At 35.5% G+C, this 19,438-nt stretch overlaps 2 protein-coding genes across 5 annotated transcripts in view; both read right to left on the bottom strand.

The window, feature by feature from the left end:
- The window catches only part of LOC145213794 (E3 ubiquitin-protein ligase HUWE1-like), a 94,597-nt gene extending 83,214 nt beyond the window's left edge, over positions 1-11,383 (bottom strand). For 3 of the 4 annotated variants that reach the window (XM_080082193.1, XM_080082196.1, XM_080082195.1), the window contains exons 1-14: positions 11,157-11,366; positions 10,961-11,094; positions 9,671-9,833; positions 9,204-9,356; positions 8,254-8,316; positions 7,649-7,777; positions 7,071-7,239; positions 6,660-6,760; positions 6,050-6,230; positions 5,228-5,388; positions 2,903-3,092; positions 1,929-2,027; positions 938-1,120; positions 250-403 (exon numbers count right to left, since the gene is read on the bottom strand). In XM_080082193.1, coding sequence (XP_079938319.1) covers positions 250-403; positions 938-1,120; positions 1,929-2,027; positions 2,903-3,092; positions 5,228-5,388; positions 6,050-6,230; positions 6,660-6,760; positions 7,071-7,239; positions 7,649-7,777; positions 8,254-8,316; positions 9,204-9,356; positions 9,671-9,833; positions 10,961-11,094; positions 11,157-11,201 — 1,925 coding nt within the window. In that variant the 5' untranslated portion in view covers positions 11,202-11,366. Of the gene's footprint in view, positions 1-249; positions 404-937; positions 1,121-1,928; positions 2,028-2,902; positions 3,093-5,227; positions 5,389-6,049; positions 6,231-6,659; positions 6,761-7,070; positions 7,240-7,648; positions 7,778-8,253; positions 8,317-9,203; positions 9,357-9,670; positions 9,834-10,960; positions 11,095-11,156 lie in introns of all 4 variants that reach the window. The other variant, XM_080082192.1, reaches the window with a different exon arrangement.
- A 1,489-nt stretch (positions 11,384-12,872) lies between these two features.
- Positions 12,873-14,974, bottom strand: LOC145213795 (signal peptide peptidase-like 2B). Its single transcript, XM_080082197.1, has one exon. The coding sequence runs from the start codon at positions 14,858-14,860 to the stop codon at positions 13,220-13,222; it is 1,641 nt and encodes a 546-aa protein (XP_079938323.1). The 5' UTR covers positions 14,861-14,974; the 3' UTR covers positions 12,873-13,219.
- Between the last annotated feature and the right edge of the window lie 4,464 nt (positions 14,975-19,438).

The raw sequence follows: 19,438 nt of genomic DNA, 5'->3' as shown, positions 1-19,438 counted from the left end.
TTGCATGCCAAAAATGCAACTAAAACACATGTATAAAGTATTCAGCCACATCTCGCCCTTATTGATGACAACATGTTTTCTAGGAATTTATAATTTTCTGTGAAATTGTATATTGGTCTGTGACTAAGAAACTGTTACGAAACACTGCACTATACCATGTACTAAAAAAGTTTAAAAAAAATTTAAACAAAATGTTTTTCAAAGATATATCGACATAATGCATCATTTGCTAACAGTTTTTTTTTTTACCTGAATATGTTTGGCAGTGATGCTAGGACTTCCCTAGTGGCTGGGGGATCTTTCACAAGCAGGGCATGGAGCATGACATGGGTCAGTCGATTATCTTGCAGTGATGATAGAAGAGAAGGTTCTTGGAAGACATAAACTGTCACCACCTCCATTGCTACAAACAAAAAACATTTTTAGCAAAAGCAAATATTCTCATGCCTAGCTATTAATTATACCTAACATCTGGGGTGTCACCCCACTTAAAATATCTGGGTTGGCAGCTAATATAAAAGAGCTATAGTACAATCCAAAAATATTCATACATTCTAGGCATGTGTGTTTCATTCATTCATTGGTATGAACTCTTTATAACAGTAAGTTTACTTTAAGAACATATAATGCAAGTGTTGCAAAACCATTTGTTCTTTTAACCACCCATTTTGTGCTATTCTTGTCAGCGAGGTTTGTGCACTGTCAATAAATGCGACATACAACGAACCAGTAGGCCTTATCAAGTTGAGTCTAAATTTTTTTTTTTTTCTGGATAACCACAACAAAATTCACTGGATGAACGAAGGCCAGAACACAAAACAGTGCTACTTTGATATTGACAACATTTTTCAAAAGCTCATGTTTCACTTTTTTTTATGTTCTCTGTTTGTATTTTCTGTGAACTAAACCTTGATTACCAAATATAGAATAAACTAACCGAGCAAGAATAACGCAGGTCCATAATATTCTACATTGCCAATAATATGCTTCAGTGAGTTGGGCAGCGTTCCATCCATCATATGACGAACCTGCTCACCAAATGCTTGATCTGAGATTGCTTTCTTGAGGAAGTTGAGGACAGATTTAAACAAGGCTGCTCTTTGAGGCAGACATTGGGCGCCTGTAACACAACATAGTTTGTAAATATTATAATATCTATACAGAAAACAAATATAATCTGTCCATCAAAACAAAACTAAGCTATATCCTAAAATTGCTTTTTTGAGAAAAATGCAAAACCTTTTTTGCACAAAAGTATATACTTCTGTAATTCACATTTAAAATGCTATTACTTTAACATTTTCATATTTAAAGACTTATACATACTGTATTAGACAGATTTTGGTTCATAATCTGATCTGAAAACACATTCTAGACAACACTTTTGTGGGGGAACCATTGACAGCAATATAAAAAAAATCATTCATGAACTTTATGGACCATAACACATAACTAACTTTTTTGATATCCACTGCATTATGTAAATGGTGTCACTTACTACAATCAAGTCTGTATTGGAGCACTAATTGCAGCGAAATAACCCCATTGTTTCACATTGTCTTGGCAACATGGTTATTAAATTTGCGTGCAAATTTGCATTGAACAAACAGTTTTTGAAGGCCAGACAGCAAAATAATGCTTTGCTCAAACTGATTGCTAGCATAAAAGGTTTGCTAACACCTGAGTTTACAGATCATCTATTTGTAATTGACAAGGTTCCAGGTTCAAGGATTTTGGTATCAAAACAATTTTGTTTGAAAATATGCTACATAAACAAAACAAACGTTTTACTTCTCAAAGCCCCAAAATATTCCGCCACACCAAGTAATAAAAAACTATTTGGAAAAAAACTAGTTTTCATAACACCACTTTTTGAGGATTTAGGATTAGTTAAAATGCAAAGCAATTATTGACAATAACTTCCACACCCGGTTTGTATTCTATTTTTTGTTTATCTGCCTCTTCAGTTTCCATGGCAACTGAAGTCTCATCCTTGATTCCATCAACCTCCATTTCAGATTCCATTTCTAAACAAATAGCAACAAACAAACTTAGAAAATGTGTGTGTAGACAAACAGTCAAGTTTTGCATTCGCTTAGAATTTTCTTTAAAATGTATTCAGTTAATCTAGATCAGCGGTTCTCAACCAGTGGTCCATGGAAGCATTTTCATTGGGCCACAGTCCAATCCAACGGAAAGCTTTCATTTGTGTCACTACACTCAATTTTACAAGATTAATGGCTTGGGGAGGAATTGAAAAATAATGTAAATTTATTTGAATTAATCTATTTACAGTATAAAGTTACTTTGCGTTTCTGCAACACCTTATGTTTATGATGTAATAAACTACTTTGTGATTACAATAAAGCCAGATAGTAGCAGCATATCCATTGTCCAATTACTCTGGTCATAACTAAAAGTGCTTGATTAAAAGAAGGGAAAGTGCTGTTTTATGATTTTTTTGCTGTAAGTTATTTTAAACTTAACATCTGTTTAAAATATGATCTGCATTTTTTTTGTTCTGAACCTATTTTACAGTTGTGTTTTTCTTTATAAATTTACTGGGCCACAGAATTTTTGTTTAATGAAAATGGGCCACGAAAGAAAAAAGGTTGAGAACCACTGATCTAGATCTTTTGCCTAATTTGGACAAAACTTGAGGTACAAATGATTTGTAATGTGTTTAACTAATCAACATCGGTGAATCTGGGTCTTCGTCTAATCCAAACTAATTTTTTGCTCTATACGGGACAGAATAATCAAGGTTTAATATATCATATTTCTTCACTCAATTGCAAATTTTGATTTTCTTAATGTAACATTCAACAAAATATTTTGATGGGTGTGGGGTTTAAAGCCAAAAGAGTATGTGCCTTTAAAAATATGAATGAATCATAAATACCAGCTCCTTCTGTGGCAGGTGGATTTGGTGATCCAGGAACAGTATCACAAGCTGGAGGGGCATCTTTTCTGCAGATGGCAACTTCATGCTCCAAACGATCAATGAAGACTTGGAGCCCATTGACAGCTTGAAATGCTTGCCAGTCAATGTTTGTGATAAGGTCAATCACCCGAACGGCCCTGGTCACAAACTAGAGGACAAATTTGAACGTGAGAAGGCAATGACAGGAAAGTACCAATTTAACTAGAAGGGTGGCTTAGCACATATTGCCCTTGCACATACACTATAGCATATTTTGAAACATTAATATATTTCCTACACTTATGTATATTGGGTCCCATATTAGCCATCGTCTTTTAAAACCTTGGTTATTTCTGCAAGCAAAAACTCATGGGTCCCCACACATGCAAAGTTGTAGATAATGCATTTCAATAGATAACAATGAGTAAGTAGGATAACTAATTGAGGTTCAACACACACAAACTTAAAAGTAGGAAACCACAATGACTCAATCAATAGTACTGCAAAATTTCAGTCCAATCTGCCAACGTTTAAAATTTCAACCACTAGAGGTGTCTTGAGCAACAACCATTAATGTTTCTGACGTCAAAGGGCTGTTAACAACCCCCGAACTGCAATGGCGCAATAACGATAATTGGCATACTTTACAAGCTATCCAAATTTTAACCAATTCTGACATTGTTTACAAACTCACCCCTTTTAGGGGGCTAGTGGGGTAAATACTGGGGTTATCCGGACAAACAAAGTGGGATGCACATCTACATAACTATATCTACCATCTGTGTAAATTTCAGCCGAATCCATCAAACATTTGATAGAAAAACGTGTCGGACAAACTTCGGGGGAAAATACCCATTTTAGGGGGCTAGCGGGGTGAATACTGGGGTTATCAACAAAAACAAAGTGGGATGCACATCTATATAACTACATCTACCATATGTATAAGTTTCAGCCACATCCATCAAGCATTTGATGGCAAAACGAGTCAGACAAACTTCGGGAGAAAAAAACATTTTAGGGGGCTAGCGGGGTAAATACTGGGGTTATCAACAAAAACAAAGTGGGATGCACATCTACATAACTACATCTACCATCTGTGTAAATTTCAGCTGAATCCATCAAACATTTAATAGAAAAACGAGTCGGACAAACTTCGGGGGGAAATACCCATTTTAGGGGGCTAGCGGGGTAAATACTGGGGTTATCAACAAAACCAAAGTGGGATGCACATCTACATAACTACATCTACCATCTATGTAAATTTCAGCCAAATCCATCAAACATTTGATGGAAAAACGAGTCGGACAAACTTCGGGGAAAAAATACCCATTTTAGGGGGCTAGCGGGGTAAATACTGGGGTAATGAACAAAAACAAAGTGGGATGCACATCTACATAACTACATCTATCATCTGTGTAAATTTCATCCAAATCCATCAAGGATTTGATGGAAAAACGAGTCGGACAAACTTTGGGGAGAAGTAAAATGAAAGAAAAAAAAAGAAAAAAAAAGAAAAAAAAACAAAAAAAAAGAAAAAAAAACAAACATTTTGAGTAAAATCAATATGTGTCCCCTTCAGGGAAGGGCACCCACAATAATTAGTGAAGCAACGGCCAAAGTTATTAATTGTTCATAATTTGCTTTGTCAAAAGTTTTTTTGTTAGATGACAAAAAAAATGACTCAAATGGTAGAAATGTATGCTATTCTGAACAGCATTTTAAAGAGTCATTTGTCATTTTAGTACTTTTGAAAATTACACGTTTTGTAAATGTTGTACAATCCATTTTTGCAAAGAAAAATTTTGGCTTTTGTGTCTGTATATTGAAATTAATATTTCAGTAGCTGGCTGCATGTTTACAAAGTGCATAGTAAAGACCAACTGAATCGCATTTGCCCAAAGTGCATAATTTCTAAGAGTTAATTTCACTATTTTTAACTTACAATTGGGAAAAATCTACTAACACCATAGCTCATACATGAGCGTAAGCCGCATGTTTAGCTAATTTTCGATAGGTGGTGTAAAAAGCACTAACATCTATTTAAAACAGTATGTCTCCAAAAATACCGACGTTAATAACTATTAGGGTAAGGTATTATCAACCAAAATTTTATGAAACAAACTTCAAAACTTGGATCCTTAAGTAATATTTCCAAAAACTTTCTTCCCAACGCTATCCTGGTTTAGCTGCAAAATCAATATTTCTGCTCTTTGTGCCACCTATCAAAATTCAGCAAAATGTGGGGCTGGAGTGAGCTATGGTGTTAGTAGCTTTACTCCCAATTGGTGGCATTATTAAACTTACTGTGGTTTGTTCTTGTTGGTCGCCCATGTTAGTGACAACAGACAGAAGAGGTCCCATCATACCACTTTGCACTAGCGCCTCACCACCACTCTCATAACTTGACAAGTGGTATAGGAATGAAAAGAGAGCAGTTGCAAATGGATGTGGAAACTCAGGATTGTCTGAAAATTAACAAAGTGCTCGTAACACAAAGCATTTAGGCAGTTTGTTCAAGAAACACAATGTATATGTTGCATACCAGCTTTGGAACGTACACACCAGCTTAAGCAACATTATTTTTGGGGTACAGAAAATGTACAAAGTTCAAGACTCAATAACTTCTCATGCTTAATGAAATTTGGTGGTTACTTTGCAAATTAAACATGCTATTAATGTGAAAAAGATGTGGACAGCATGTTTTAAAGCTGGGTTAAATACCACTAATGTATTCTGAGCCACTTATAAATTTGTCTTTTTCAAGTGTAAAAATGGTTGTACCCTATTAATACCATTACCAATTCAGTGATATACATTTGCAGGGACCCATTCGTTTCTGCTTGCAGAAATAATGACCTTGTAAAATGCCAAACAGAGATTAAATTAAGATTACAAAATAAATATCCAATGAAACTATAACAAATAGTCCTTGTTGGCATTACAAATACATCTTGTTTAACTTTGTAAAAATGCTTTGTAAAAACAACCCAAGTTTGTATGCCGTTAGTCTTTGCAAAGAAAAGCTATTTTTTCAGATTGCTCCAGGATTTCAGCATTTTTCAACTGGGATAGTAAATGTTTTGGTTCCAAATTTTTTGAGCACATAAAAACCAAGCATATGCATACCTTCTTTAGTTTTCTTTGTGGCAGACATGCTGTCTATGCACCTTCTAACAAGCACAGGTAAAAATCCATGGTACTGTGATACTCCAGTAACATCCACAATGGCACCAAGTCTTGGGGTCCGATCCCGGCAGTCAAGATGTACTATTGATGTTAATGTTCGCAATGCAGCAGCTTTAATATCCTAAAACAACAGTGTTTTTGCAAGTATTTATCTACAGAAAAAGGTCGTAAAAACTGCATTTGGTTCCAAATTAATGCACTGCTATATTTGTAAATATTCCAGAACAGGGTTCGGTAATACTTGGAATCCATGTATAAATCACTCATATGCCCAATGATTTACGAGGCCATATTCCAATATTGCTTAAACCAACTTAAACTTTCATAATGCTTGTGTCAATGTCATCAATAAATCATACATATACATTAATCTGTCTGCTTTTCAAAAACCAATCCAATTATTCATTCCCAACATATATATATTACACACACAAACATTGCAGCATTTTCACCTTTCAAGTAAATTGACATGACAAGTCTAGAAATTACAAAAAAGGTTCAGCTACAACATAAACATACAAAATATGAAGTCATTTTCAGATTCACCTACCACCAAAGTGTTGTCTTTAACTTGCAGTAGGTCAACAAGTTCTTCAGTGAAGCCGGCATACAAGATACTGCTCACATTATCAGCCACGCTGTTTGTGTAAACTGGAAAAACACAAATATATATACATTTGAAAATCAAAATGATAACATACACAATTGAAAATCTGTAACAGGCTTTGTATTTGTTTTGAAACCTTAGTCTATAATCATGAAAACAAATTTTGTATATATGTTACCAATTAATGTTTGAAATTTAACCACATTGAGGTTGAGTTTTATATAGGTTTTGCATGTGTTAATCCCAAAATCCAAACGTCTAGTTCCATGACTATTTCAACAGCTTTTACAGGCAAAGGATTGGCAACAGAAACAATGGACAAAATTTCGAAAGTATCAGTATTTTGAATCTTACCAAGTACAGATATTGCATGTAGACGAGCTTGAACACATTTCAGTCTAGTTCCATGGTTTGCAAAACTGTGTGCCAGTCTGAGATGGGTGTAAAGTAGCATCTTGGAAGAATCAGGAATAGGGTACATCCGAATCAATGACTCCATTATCTCTGCTGGACTGCTGGACATCTATCATTGAAAAGTTGGTCCATATTTATGTCTTGTATAGGGTAATTAATTAAATAGTTAGTGGCTAAAATCATTGGTTTTTGCTAAAAAAAAAAAACAAGCACTGATTAGTTTCAAAAATACAAGCAATATAGTTTGGGTTAACCTTTAAATAGCTGGTAATGTTTTGAAAATGAGCAAATTTTGAAACATAATATGTATTCGGGTAAACCAGTGAGGTAATAGCGGTTATATTTGTTATGACTGAACTGTAGTTGCCTGTTCATAGTGTGTCAACAGTCCTGAATTTTGACCAAAAGCAGAAAACAAACCAACATTAGACAACATGAAAAGTCAACTTAAAACAATATAAATCTCATTTGGAATACAGTATAGATTGCACACAGTGTCAGAAGGTAGTTTGACAGACCTGATGTACATTCTCTACATGAATGCAATACATATTATTTGCTTGTTTTCTTGATGTGTGAGATTCATTGACGTCTTTTGGGTCAGCATAAAACTCGTAATGAAGTGTGGTTGCATTGCTAGGAAAACTCTGCAAAGTAATGACAACTTAATGGTAATTAGCAAGTGCTGCAATGGCCTAAATGCATCATGCAAGCAACACCATTTTCTGGGTTATAATTTTAGCATAATATACAATTGACATCAAACAGTGCAAATTGAAATCAATATTTTTTGTTTGCAAATGGAACAAATCTATCTGAATCGATAAAATGTATATGTATGTTAAGTTTTGTTTGTAAAAATGTGCAGAATTTTAGGGTATATGTCTGTTTTCATTTACAAAATTTTTCACAGACATTCATTACAAAAATTTTATCACAGGAAATAGTTAAAGTGGTAGCATATTTTAGTGTTGACCACAAAAAATAGAAAAAAAATGAAAAATGTAGCAAGTGAATAGAAATTTTGTTGATTTAAAATCCAAATCAGTGCATTGTTCTTGGCTCTTGTAAAAGATGTCATAACAAATGCACAAAACACAAGTGGTACATGTGGTGTACTCACAGAGAGAGGAGAATTAAGACATGACTCGGCAAGTCCAAAACCATTTTCCTTTCCACCCCAGCTCTAGAAACAAATGTAGAAATATTAAGAAAAAAATTTAACCTTGATTGCTCTGAAGCCCACAGAACAGCAGCAAGGCATAAAAAACTCAACATACCAAGAGAGCAAAACACATTTATTTTGAATTACTGCATTAATATTCCCAAAACATTTAACGATTTGCCAAGGTATACTTCTAAACTAAGCATGAAATAAGTATGAATATATACAATAAACAGTGTGTGTAGATATAAATCAATGTTTAAAGGCCACCATACAATGTAGTTACATCTCTTTTCCTCTACTAAGTAAGCCACATCTGTTTCTATAGGGCTTTCAAAAATAATCAATACATACAAGCAAGTACTGTGAACATGGAATTCAAAATTAATAAATTTAAGCATTGTTATCGCTATTTTTACTCACTAAATTCAGTTTGCTTCCTAAAATAAATGTGTTAAAATATATATATCTTATACATATACAAGTGTGTAAAATGCCATAGTGCAATTAAAGCAAAAACACAAAAAAAACATTAGCATATTAATTACATACATATTTGGCATTTAAGCAGAATTACAACAAAACCTTTGAAAGCATAAAAATATTTTTGGGTAAAAAGTATCAAAGCCATTACACTTATTGAAAAGTTATCCAATGACAGTTTGATTTCCAACAAATAGAACCACTTCTATAACAAAGCAGTCAACAATAACTGTTCCGAAAAGGGCAACATGCATAAAGTGCAGTTACATATGCAAAATGTTAAGTCATGAGAAGCTCTTTTTTATTTGTTGCAAAAGTGTTCAAATAATGTGTGCTTATAATTAAACTGCCAGATATTCCCACAACCTAAACATAGCAATTATGAAAGCCAGCTGAGAATAAACCAGCAAATACTGCTATTTTACCTCTGCCAGATAACTCAATCTCTTTAGCAAAGGCAAGCGCTGTTTGTCTGTGAGTCTGGTAAGAAAATTTGATCGCTTGCTGAACACATAGAGTAGGTTGAGAACAGATAAAATCACATCCAGGTTGGAAGATGACAGCAGCATGATTAAATGCTAAAAGACATAATAACACAACAAAATAATACCACAGTAGCAGAAAACATATTTATAAACTTGTTTCTCTTAACTTCTGCAATGGTTGTTCCCCATATCAGCCGTTACTGTCAAAATTGTCAATCAAACACATGTTAATCGCCTTAAACAGCCATAAATCATTATAAAATATGTTTTTAACCAAACCATGTTTCAGACAATCACTAGCATTGGTCAATATTACATAGTTAACTCTGACTGTCCAATCTTCTGTTTACACACTTTGTACAATGGTAAAACAAGACCTTTTAGGAGTGATTACAAGAATGTCCCACCTCAACAGAACTATAGAGATGTCTTGAAAAGCTGTATTCAATTAGTAAAGAAGTAAAATGCAAAACTGCCAAAGTTAATTCCATTTGCTTTTCATCAGTGTTCACAACCAGCAGGAATTCTGAGCCATTTGTGTTTGCTGAAGTGGCTAAAATGGCATCAAATCTGAAAACAGTTTTCCTTAGTGTTCTGGTAATCAATTAACTTTCTGTGACTTTAAATTGGCAGAACTTTATCCTAAAACGCATAAAAAGCTTTTTACGGGCAGCAGACAGTACAGTTTAACAGCTATTATATTTAATCTCTAAGACACATTCTTATATTTCAAAAACTGCATTTTGTGGAAGGCAACTGAGTTAGTTTTCTGCACAAAATTAAAGGCTTTCAAAAAAAGGAATGTAATCGACACAAGCCATTTTGAAAATAAAACCATAAAGAATACATGATCATATGTCGTAAACCATTTGAAGAGTTAAACTTAGTCTAAACCAGTGGTTCTTAACCAGGGGGGCGCCAGACATTTCCAAGGGGGGCGTGAGCCAAAAGTTAAATAAACAAATTTATTTAACTTTGGACTCACCTCCCCCTAGTATTAATTTTGCAAGTGTAGTGCATTGTTTGCGAGCACAATTTTTTTTATAAAGAAACGAATGTTATGATGCAATACCTTCTGGCGAAACACAAATTTGGAGTAATGACATGCATGGCAAAGTTTTTAGTTTGTCAGTTTAGAACAGGGGTCGCCAATTTTTTTAAATGCGGGTCGGATCATTTTAACAACAGCCTTTCCCAAACTGGCACATGGGAGGTGATTTTGACGGGTCCGCAAAGGTTTCATGCCTTCCGACGATCTTATTTGTAATCAGATTGTGCCGCTGTTTAATTGTAAAGTGACACATACCAACTAATGCGCGTTTATTCTACCACAAGGCACTAAAAAAGCAATTGTTCGCACACAATTACTATTCTTTGCTTTTGTATGTGACGTAACAAACTGCTTTTGGATAATACTTATGCCTTGTTATCCTGTTAGACCAGGTAAAATTATTACTGGAATGTATTATATGAATGTTTGCACAATCATTAACGCCCCCGGGGCGTAATTAGGTGATCCCTGGTTTACAATATAGACAACGGAAACTTCTGGTAGTTCCATTGCTGCATGTGTTCGAAAAAACTGTCGTTTTTTGTCTGTTTTAGGGGGGCATGAAGTGCCCGACAAACACCTTAGGGGGGGCGTGGACAAAAAAAGGTGGTCAAAGAACCACTGGTCTAAACCAACAACTCTTTACCTGTCTAGTACATCAACCCAGTGATAAAGTTCGCATTTTCCAACTGTCCAACTAGTTGTTTGTTCCAGTATCTTCATTAAATTATCATCAGAACATGATCTTAGTTTGTCTATCAAAACTCGACAGTCAGCCGGCTGCAAAAAGCTTGTTTTATACGCAGTTTGTAGAAGGTTTACACATTTTTTGTTTTGCTTACCACTTCCGTAGTGCATTTTTTCAGCTTGTTACGGTCGACCTTCATCTTGAGGTATTATTAAACCTTGCTCTTTTGTTAATTTCGGGCCATACACTTCATACATTCAGCCTAAAATTATTTTGATTATCAACCTTGGTATAATTCCCTTCGTCACAAGGCCTTGAGACTGACAGTCTGACACCAAAATCAATAATTGACCACATAAAGAATGAGATATAGACACATAATTTTCTAATTTTAAATGAAGACATACACAACAAGTATAGTTCACTAGTTCAAAATTCATTTTCACTATTTACGCAGTAATATTTCATTACAAAACCGAAAGCAATATCAAAACTGTCATTGAAACATTGCACCAACTCGCAGACTTCTCCGCCGATCAAGTCAACACATTTCCACAGTCTAATGGATGACCGGGCCAAGGTTTTACGTATGAAACAAATGCCTTCAGGTAATATTTCAATTTATATGGTCGTATTACCTTGTATGTAGCACCATTAAATATTTTTTCAAACTAATGTGTGTTTGTTTTTGCACTTTTATAAAGTCCAACTGCCATAATTAGGCAACTTTGATTGAGTTATCTTTGTTTCGGATGATGCATCTGTCGACGCCCGAAAGTTCATGGTTATGCACAAAGTCGTCTGTAAAAATCTTTCCACAAATACTTCAGCTACACACCGCTCGAAAGATACAGCTTATGTGTTCAATTTAGTTCTTAAAATCGCTTTTTTGGGTAAGTAATTTTTGCAAAACAAATCCTTATGTGTTTTAGGTAAACTGCCTGTTTCATTGCAAGTCCGTTGAATTGTTCTTCATTGATTTTTACTCATTTTAGAAACCACGGGATTGGAGCAAGACCGTTTTGCTCAAGCAAACACAAGCGACAGATGGGATTAGTACCCTTAACCTTGTGAGTACAAGGCGGATGCGCTAACCACTGACCATCTCTCAAGTTTTGATTAAAGCAAATACTAAACTTGCATAGTTTGTTAAATGTTAAAAGATTTGTAAGAAAAAATCGACGAACAAGTGAAGAGTTATGTCAGAATTTAACGTGCTTAAACAAACCATCAAAGGGACAATATAATAGCCAGTAGTTCGTTTCTTTCAATACATTTAACACGATTGTAAATGTGTCACGTCCTAAATTATTGTCTGAATGTATTTCGGTTTTCGTCCTTTATTACGCTTCATTGGAATCCAGCAGGATTTTTTAGGTACAACGCTGACTAAAAAGATTCACTTTTTAAAGATTCAGCGGGACACATTGCCGTTTAAAGTAATTCCTTTTTTATTTGAAAGTGGTATTGGAAGTTAGGAGCACTGCCAAACTTTTAGCCCACGTGTAACCAGTGATTTAATGACAAACAATCAGTTTGAAAATAGAACACACCTGCTGGAATGAATCTACCCGCTTGATGAGTACTACAAAACAAGCAAGGTTGCCTCATCTCCCAACGTTGTAACAAGACATTGTATGCTGGGCATTCTTGGCAGTATTGGACGGATTCATTCAAGCACCACAAAGGCAAAATGTTGATTCACGAACAATCGCAAAATGATTTAATGAAGGTTAATAAATATCTTTGAACTAAGCAAGAAAACAGCGACGACTCGCGCTTCTGCCGTCTAACTGGTGATGGTTTGATTTAACGCAGCAAATTGCATGCATTTACTGACGCAGTGCAAACATGATAGTCTAGCTAAGAGTATTGAATGTCAACTTTGACAATACAGCATTGTATTGTGTATGATATGGTTGAGGCATGATCCAAGCAAAATTTTCCCTCAAACAGCGCATTACAAATGCACCCATCATTTTCAGAAAAAAATACAAATGAAGCAATAACAGATAACTAAATTGTTTCTTACCCAATTGGGGATTCAGTTTCTGTAATAAACATAAAAACAGTGGCATTTCATGAAAACCCTTCTTTAACAAATCAATAAAAGGAATAGAACACATTACCTTAAAAGCAGTAAAATAAGGAAAACAAAATGTAGTTATTGCAAATTCTGGCTATGAAAGGGACGGAGAATTTAAACTTTTTCCAGCTTTAAAGGTCACTATCAGTTTGCAAGAAACCCTGATTTTCCTCTGAGCAGTCAGGCTCAATTACAGATTTTGAGCTAGAAGCATGCCAGATGCTGTTCAGCTCATTTCGTTTTACAGCAACTATTGTGGTACTCAATAAACAGCAGGGTACAAGATACAGTAAAGCTGGCTGTCCCATCATCATCATGTACATAGCCACAAATGTGATTACCAGACCAATAGCATAGCCAACAATTGCTGCTAAGTAGTAAGAATGAAACTTGACTGTGTTACTAATTCGTGCATCCCAAGCAGCACAAAAACCAACATGCAAACCTGGCAATATTACATCACCATAACCCAGCATTGAATAAGGCACATCAACACATTTTGCCAAAGGCACCAACAAAAACTTTGGCAACTTAAACAACATTGGTACCTCCTCCTTAGTAGCACCTGTACCACCAGTTGCTACATGTACCATAATGCTTTCATTGTTTTTTGTCAATAAAGGTGTCACGAACACATAGAAAATGTCATAAACAAAGAACAACACAAGCAAGGTTGTGCTAACTCTAAAGCTGGGCAGCTTGATAGTTTTTATCATGTAAATGCAAAAAGCACAGCCTAAAATGTCTTGTATGATCCAAGCATATGGGGACTTTCTATTGATTGCCCAGATAATGGCAAACAATGCACAAGCAACAAATAAAATAACTCCTAAAATAGGAGGTCGGTGGCTTAAACATGGAACTGAATTTTGGGGGACCCTGAAGCGTGTAAAACATGGGGAATTTTTCAATGCCCCATAAAGTAAATCAAACAAGGCCATTGAAGATGCATAGCAAAACACACCAATAAGAAAATATACTAGGTAATCAAAGAAAAAATACATTAGCAAAATAGAAACAGAACACATACAAAAGAAAATGACTGCATGGGTTACAGTGATGTGCAACTCAACACCATCATCTGCTTCAGATGAATCGGTCTGATTGTGACTACTTGGTTCGCCATTCCTTGTTGTCCTGCTGGATTGTTGAGGTCTGCTACTTGATCCCTGCAACCATGCTCCTGCAGCACATGTACAAACAGCAAGAAGCCACATTACAATTGCATTAGGATCAATTGATGATTTGGTTTGTGGCTGGTACTGAATAAATCGTACATTATTCTTTCCAAAATCTGTTTGCATGTTTGATATTACATTATATGACTTTTCAGTGAGTACAGATACAGGTATCCCAACTTTGTTCTCTTCATCAGACTGCATTCCTGGCACTAGAAGTTCTCCATCATTTACCACAAAAAGAGCATCTCCATGGGCTGACTCCACATTATTAGCTTTATCAAAAAATGTACAGTTTCCACGTTTTACAATTACACCACTGTTTTGGTAGTCAGATTTTGGTTTCACACAGCCAAACTCAGGGTAGATGTCCACAAACTGCATCCAATTTTCCCACGGCACCTTTGGTACACCTATAGGAATGTCTTTAAACTGTGAGTTGAAGGCAATACATAGTTCCTTTTCTTGTTGATCCTTGGCTTTCACCTTCATAAAACCGTACTCAGCATTGACTGAATAAGGTTTCAAAGCAATTAACAGGTGCACAACAGTTGTTACATGATACAGGGTTGCCATTGCACTTAACCTTGACATAAAAGTTGTTATGGTTAAAATGAAATACCACACAAGCTTGAAAAGAGATTACCCGCACATGTATAATTCTTTTCATTAGGCAAACTAAAAAAATACAGAAACCTTTGTGCCGAAGTGGGCCTTTTTGGAAAAAAAAAACATACGACGACTCGTTTACACCATAAGCTTTATTATATTAACTCCAAAACAAAACTTGCTGCGTCAAAACGAATCGTAAACAGTAAACACCCCAATCAAAGTTTTTTCTGACAGCTGTTGAAACCTAGCTACAATAAAGGAGACGTTTGAGGTACATTCAAAGAAAGACTTAACCAACAGGAAAACACAGATTTTTAAATCTTTAAAAAATCAACTCTACCACACTATGTTCTTGACTTATGTCACTGGCGTGCGTAAACGATTTGCTGCAGGCACCGTCACGAACATTGTCAAAAACTTATATGCAAGTGCAACAATGTATTGCATTCTGAGGGGACAAGAACCAAGAAAAAGAAAAATGCACATATCAGGTATACCAGGGCTTCTCAAAATGTAGGTCGCGACCCAAATTGGGGTCACGAAATATAATTTTAGGGTCGCGAATCATTATGCGTTATTATGTCATTGTCACAGTAAATGGTATACGTGCGTAAATTTACTATTTAAGCAGTATTTACGTGTATAAGCTATACCCATTCGATATGTTTTATACCAACTTGTACGATGACACAATATTTTTGACCCTACAAAACGTTTCGGCCTCTCCAAAATATTTTGTTGAGGCTTAGCCACGGGTGTAGTTTTATGGTGCGTGACAATTTTTTGCAAACATTATCAATGAATGACCCACGTAACATCCGCATTGGGATGAATAGGACGAGCAAAATGGGCAAATATGGATAGGTCACCTTAGCCGTTCATTTTCTGAGAAGTTTATCTGACATCATTTCTGCAGGAATAACCTATGTTGGCATTTAACTGGCCAAAACTATGAAGGATGTAAAAAATAAAAAGGCGAAGCTGGATTATTAGCAGTTACAGTTGTTCAATAATTAAGTGTCATAAATAATTAATCATAAAAATATAATGTAGCCTATCCACATTAAGAACGCAATATACAGTACTTTTCAACTTGCGGCAGAAATGTGGCCACAAGTGAATAGTTCTGTTTACGCGTTCTTGATAAAAAGCAATTGCCCTTTTTATTTGATTTACATCATGATAGTGAAACTTCCCTCAAACAGTTAATCATGAGGTCATGGTTATCAAGGTGATCTTTAGCTGCAGCTCACTCCGGTCGTGGCAAGTTGAATAACATGAAAGGTGCTTTACGTACTCATTTAGGAACAACAAAAACGTCACGATGCATCAGGGCCACAAAAAGTTTACAAACGTGCAGTTTGCTGACGGAAGGGTAAAGGGCGAATCATTAGGCTACATGATATGACTTTTTTGGCAAAAAATACCCAGAATTCATACAGGTATATAAGATAGTACTGTGTTTAGTTGTGCAGTGTTTAATTACCAACAGAAGGTGTACTTGTCTTATCAGGGCTACAGTTAGTATTAATGTGATCGATAGTTCCCGATCGGGACTGTTGTTTCAAACCCTGCGTTTTGTTTCATATTGCCACTCTAGTTATTTTATAGCTAGATCTAGATAGTTTTGGTTAAGCCTAGATGTAAAATTTGGGATCTAGATGATGGCTATAAAATCTAGATATGTTTTTTCCGCTTGTAAAGACTGTAGGAACCGTGCTAATACAAATGTTTCACCCAGATAACCACAAAAGTCCCAACGCTATCACTGTATCAGAAAACGTTGACTGATAAAACGAAAGAAGTAAGCTTCTTTAACATCTAATATCGCAATTTATATCAAAAACCTTCATATGTGTTGTTGTTTGGCTAATATATTACAATAAATTGGATTCTTTTATGCTTAGATACGTGTTTGGGTGTTTTGGTTTTCAATCTAGATGTTTCTAGATATTTTTGTGGGCAAAACTAGATGTTTTCATTCAAACAAAAGTGGCAGCCCTGTTAGTTTGGTCGTGGTGCTGCAGGAAATACTGTATAAGTGAACAAAATGTTTCAATTCTGCATTGTTTTAGGGCACCAAGTCAGGATAACAGGTTATATCTGCTTAAAGTTTAATTTGATTTGTACCCTTTATCAAAACTTGGACGTGTTCAATCTTTTTCATTTTAGTTAAACCGATGTTAAGTTCAACGACTAAACCTAAAAATTGTGACCCCATGTGGCCTAACTACGGATTAACGTAGCGGGATGCTTTTTATGTAAGCTTACGGGACAAAAACGAACAATTAAGTTGGTTACGTAAAAGCAAAGTTGCCGCAGTAGGCTTTTAATAAGTGGTGGTATATACAAAGTTGTTTTTAGGCAGATGAAGCAGACAGGGTATAGTCAGGTTATGTTGAAATCCGTATTATGATTTATAAAAAACAGCTTTGTGACCAAATCTTTGGTTTTCAAAAAATGTTTTTTGTACACTGTACTTTGGAATATGAATTTATGAATCAGTCCGGTGGTAACGGAAGCAAAATCATTGTCAATAATTCAGTTTAGTAACTTACAATTTGCATGTGTTTTTAGAAATATTACATTAAATATAATTGAGACGTATGACAATTATAAAATATGTTTGTTTTGAGAGCGCTATAGAGAGGCATTCGTCAGTGACGTTTAAACTCCTGATACAAACATCTCTACTAACGTGTTTTACAAATTTGAGCAAGCAAATGACATTTAAATTGTGTAATGTGCGTTAAAATGAAGTTGCTTTGTCACTTGCGAGTAACTACATTAAGTAATGTGCATTTAATTGATTTCCAAAAATGCAAACCACTCTAGCTCGACCCTTTTAGTAGGAAGTAAAACCCGACCAAAACGCTGCATGAATAAATTTAAACTAGTGTTACAAATATTCCACAGCGTAATTATAACTTCCAATGTTTTGTTTGAATTTCCGCCTCATTACGAAAAACAGTGGCCAATTTGAGAAATTTGCGTCAATAAATTTTACGTAACTTGAACAGTGATGTCAAATATTATGACAGAACGGCGCCAGAATTACAATAACGTTGACACTGACTAAAACCATGTGTTGTAGTATGTATAAATCAACTATAACCATAAATAACGCGAAAAGTTTTAGCGCTGACGGGAAAGTTAATTTGAATATATTAGTGATGGTGGTGACGCCTGATCACAAAATTCATAATGAAACTGATTTGCAAGTCAAGGGCGCTAAAACAATATGATGCGCCTAACAAAACATTAGACGCCAATGCCCTTTTAAAGTCTTCTTATGCAACTATAATCGTGGTTTTATGCGATGTCTATAGACATCACCCGACAATGACATGATGAAATTAAACCGATGCCCTGACATGACTCACTGGCAATCTATCGTTGACAGGCGTATCCACCCATATCTGACAACTTCCTAACACTGTGACATGGTCATTTATTAGTTTATTGGTGGGGTCGTAAGTCTGAAGCTGAAGCAGCAACCGATGTTGATGTTTCAGTAAAATAACGGTCAAAATATCAAGTCGAGGGAATAGGGTCAGCGGATAGATACAAAGTTAAAGACGCATGTTTTTGTGTTGTCTCCACGCGCTTGTTGCAAGTAGTGTACAGCTTTGTTGGTACAAGAAATAAAGCAATATATATTAAAGTTTGGTGTTAATGTTTGGTTCTTACAGGTTTTACTACGAATATCGGATATAGTGCATCAAAACTTTTGTTAGAAACTTTGTTGACTATTATTTGATTTTTAGTTATCTACCTTTGATATATAATAACGCCACGTTCTAAAGTGTGTCATAAAACCTCGTATTATTCCGCTGTGTCTAGATCAGCGGTTCTCAAACTGGGGTCCGCGGTCCTTTAGGGGTCCGTGAGGCAATTTTGGGGGGACCGCGAAGTAGTTCTATAATCTTATTTAGCGTCAGTTTGTGCCACTGAAAAAGTTTAAATCAAATTAGAATTGAGAATCGACCGGCCGTCTCTATTGCTAAACAATAGCCTTTATACAATGACAACCTTCAAAAATGCAACTGTTCGCGCACAATCGTAATGCCTTTCGTCTTGTCTGTGATGTCACAAGCTGTCTTTGGATCATTATTATGCGCAATTGTGCATTAACTAGCTAAAACATGCAATCAACTTTCGTTTTCTGAAATACACATTTAGGCTTAAGGACCGCGAGCCCTCAAATTAATGACAAGGGGAACGTTTTGAAAAAATAATGAAAAAGTTTGAGAGCCACTGGTCTAGACCAGGGCTTCCCAAACTGTTTTGATCGCGACCCCTCTTAACTCTTTAAATTTTCCGCTACCCTGCACGAATAACATGATAAACAATGCAAAAAATACGTTTGTTGTTTTTATTGAAACGACTAATTCGAGCGAAAACGAAAAACAACAAAACGGTACTCAGAGTCTACTACTTTACACGTCCAAACACCGATACCTTGTACGTGCTTTAGCCTTTAGTTTTGTCACATTGTTTTGCAAATAGGCACTACTTGCACCAAGTTTAGGCCGTTGCAGTGCTTTCAAACGGACATTA

This window comes from Phallusia mammillata, chromosome 2, assembly GCF_965637545.1.
Source record: "Phallusia mammillata chromosome 2, kaPhaMamm4.hap1.1, whole genome shotgun sequence".
NCBI lineage: Eukaryota > Metazoa > Chordata > Ascidiacea > Phlebobranchia > Ascidiidae > Phallusia > Phallusia mammillata.
This window is presented reverse-complemented; position numbering and strand designations above follow the sequence as displayed.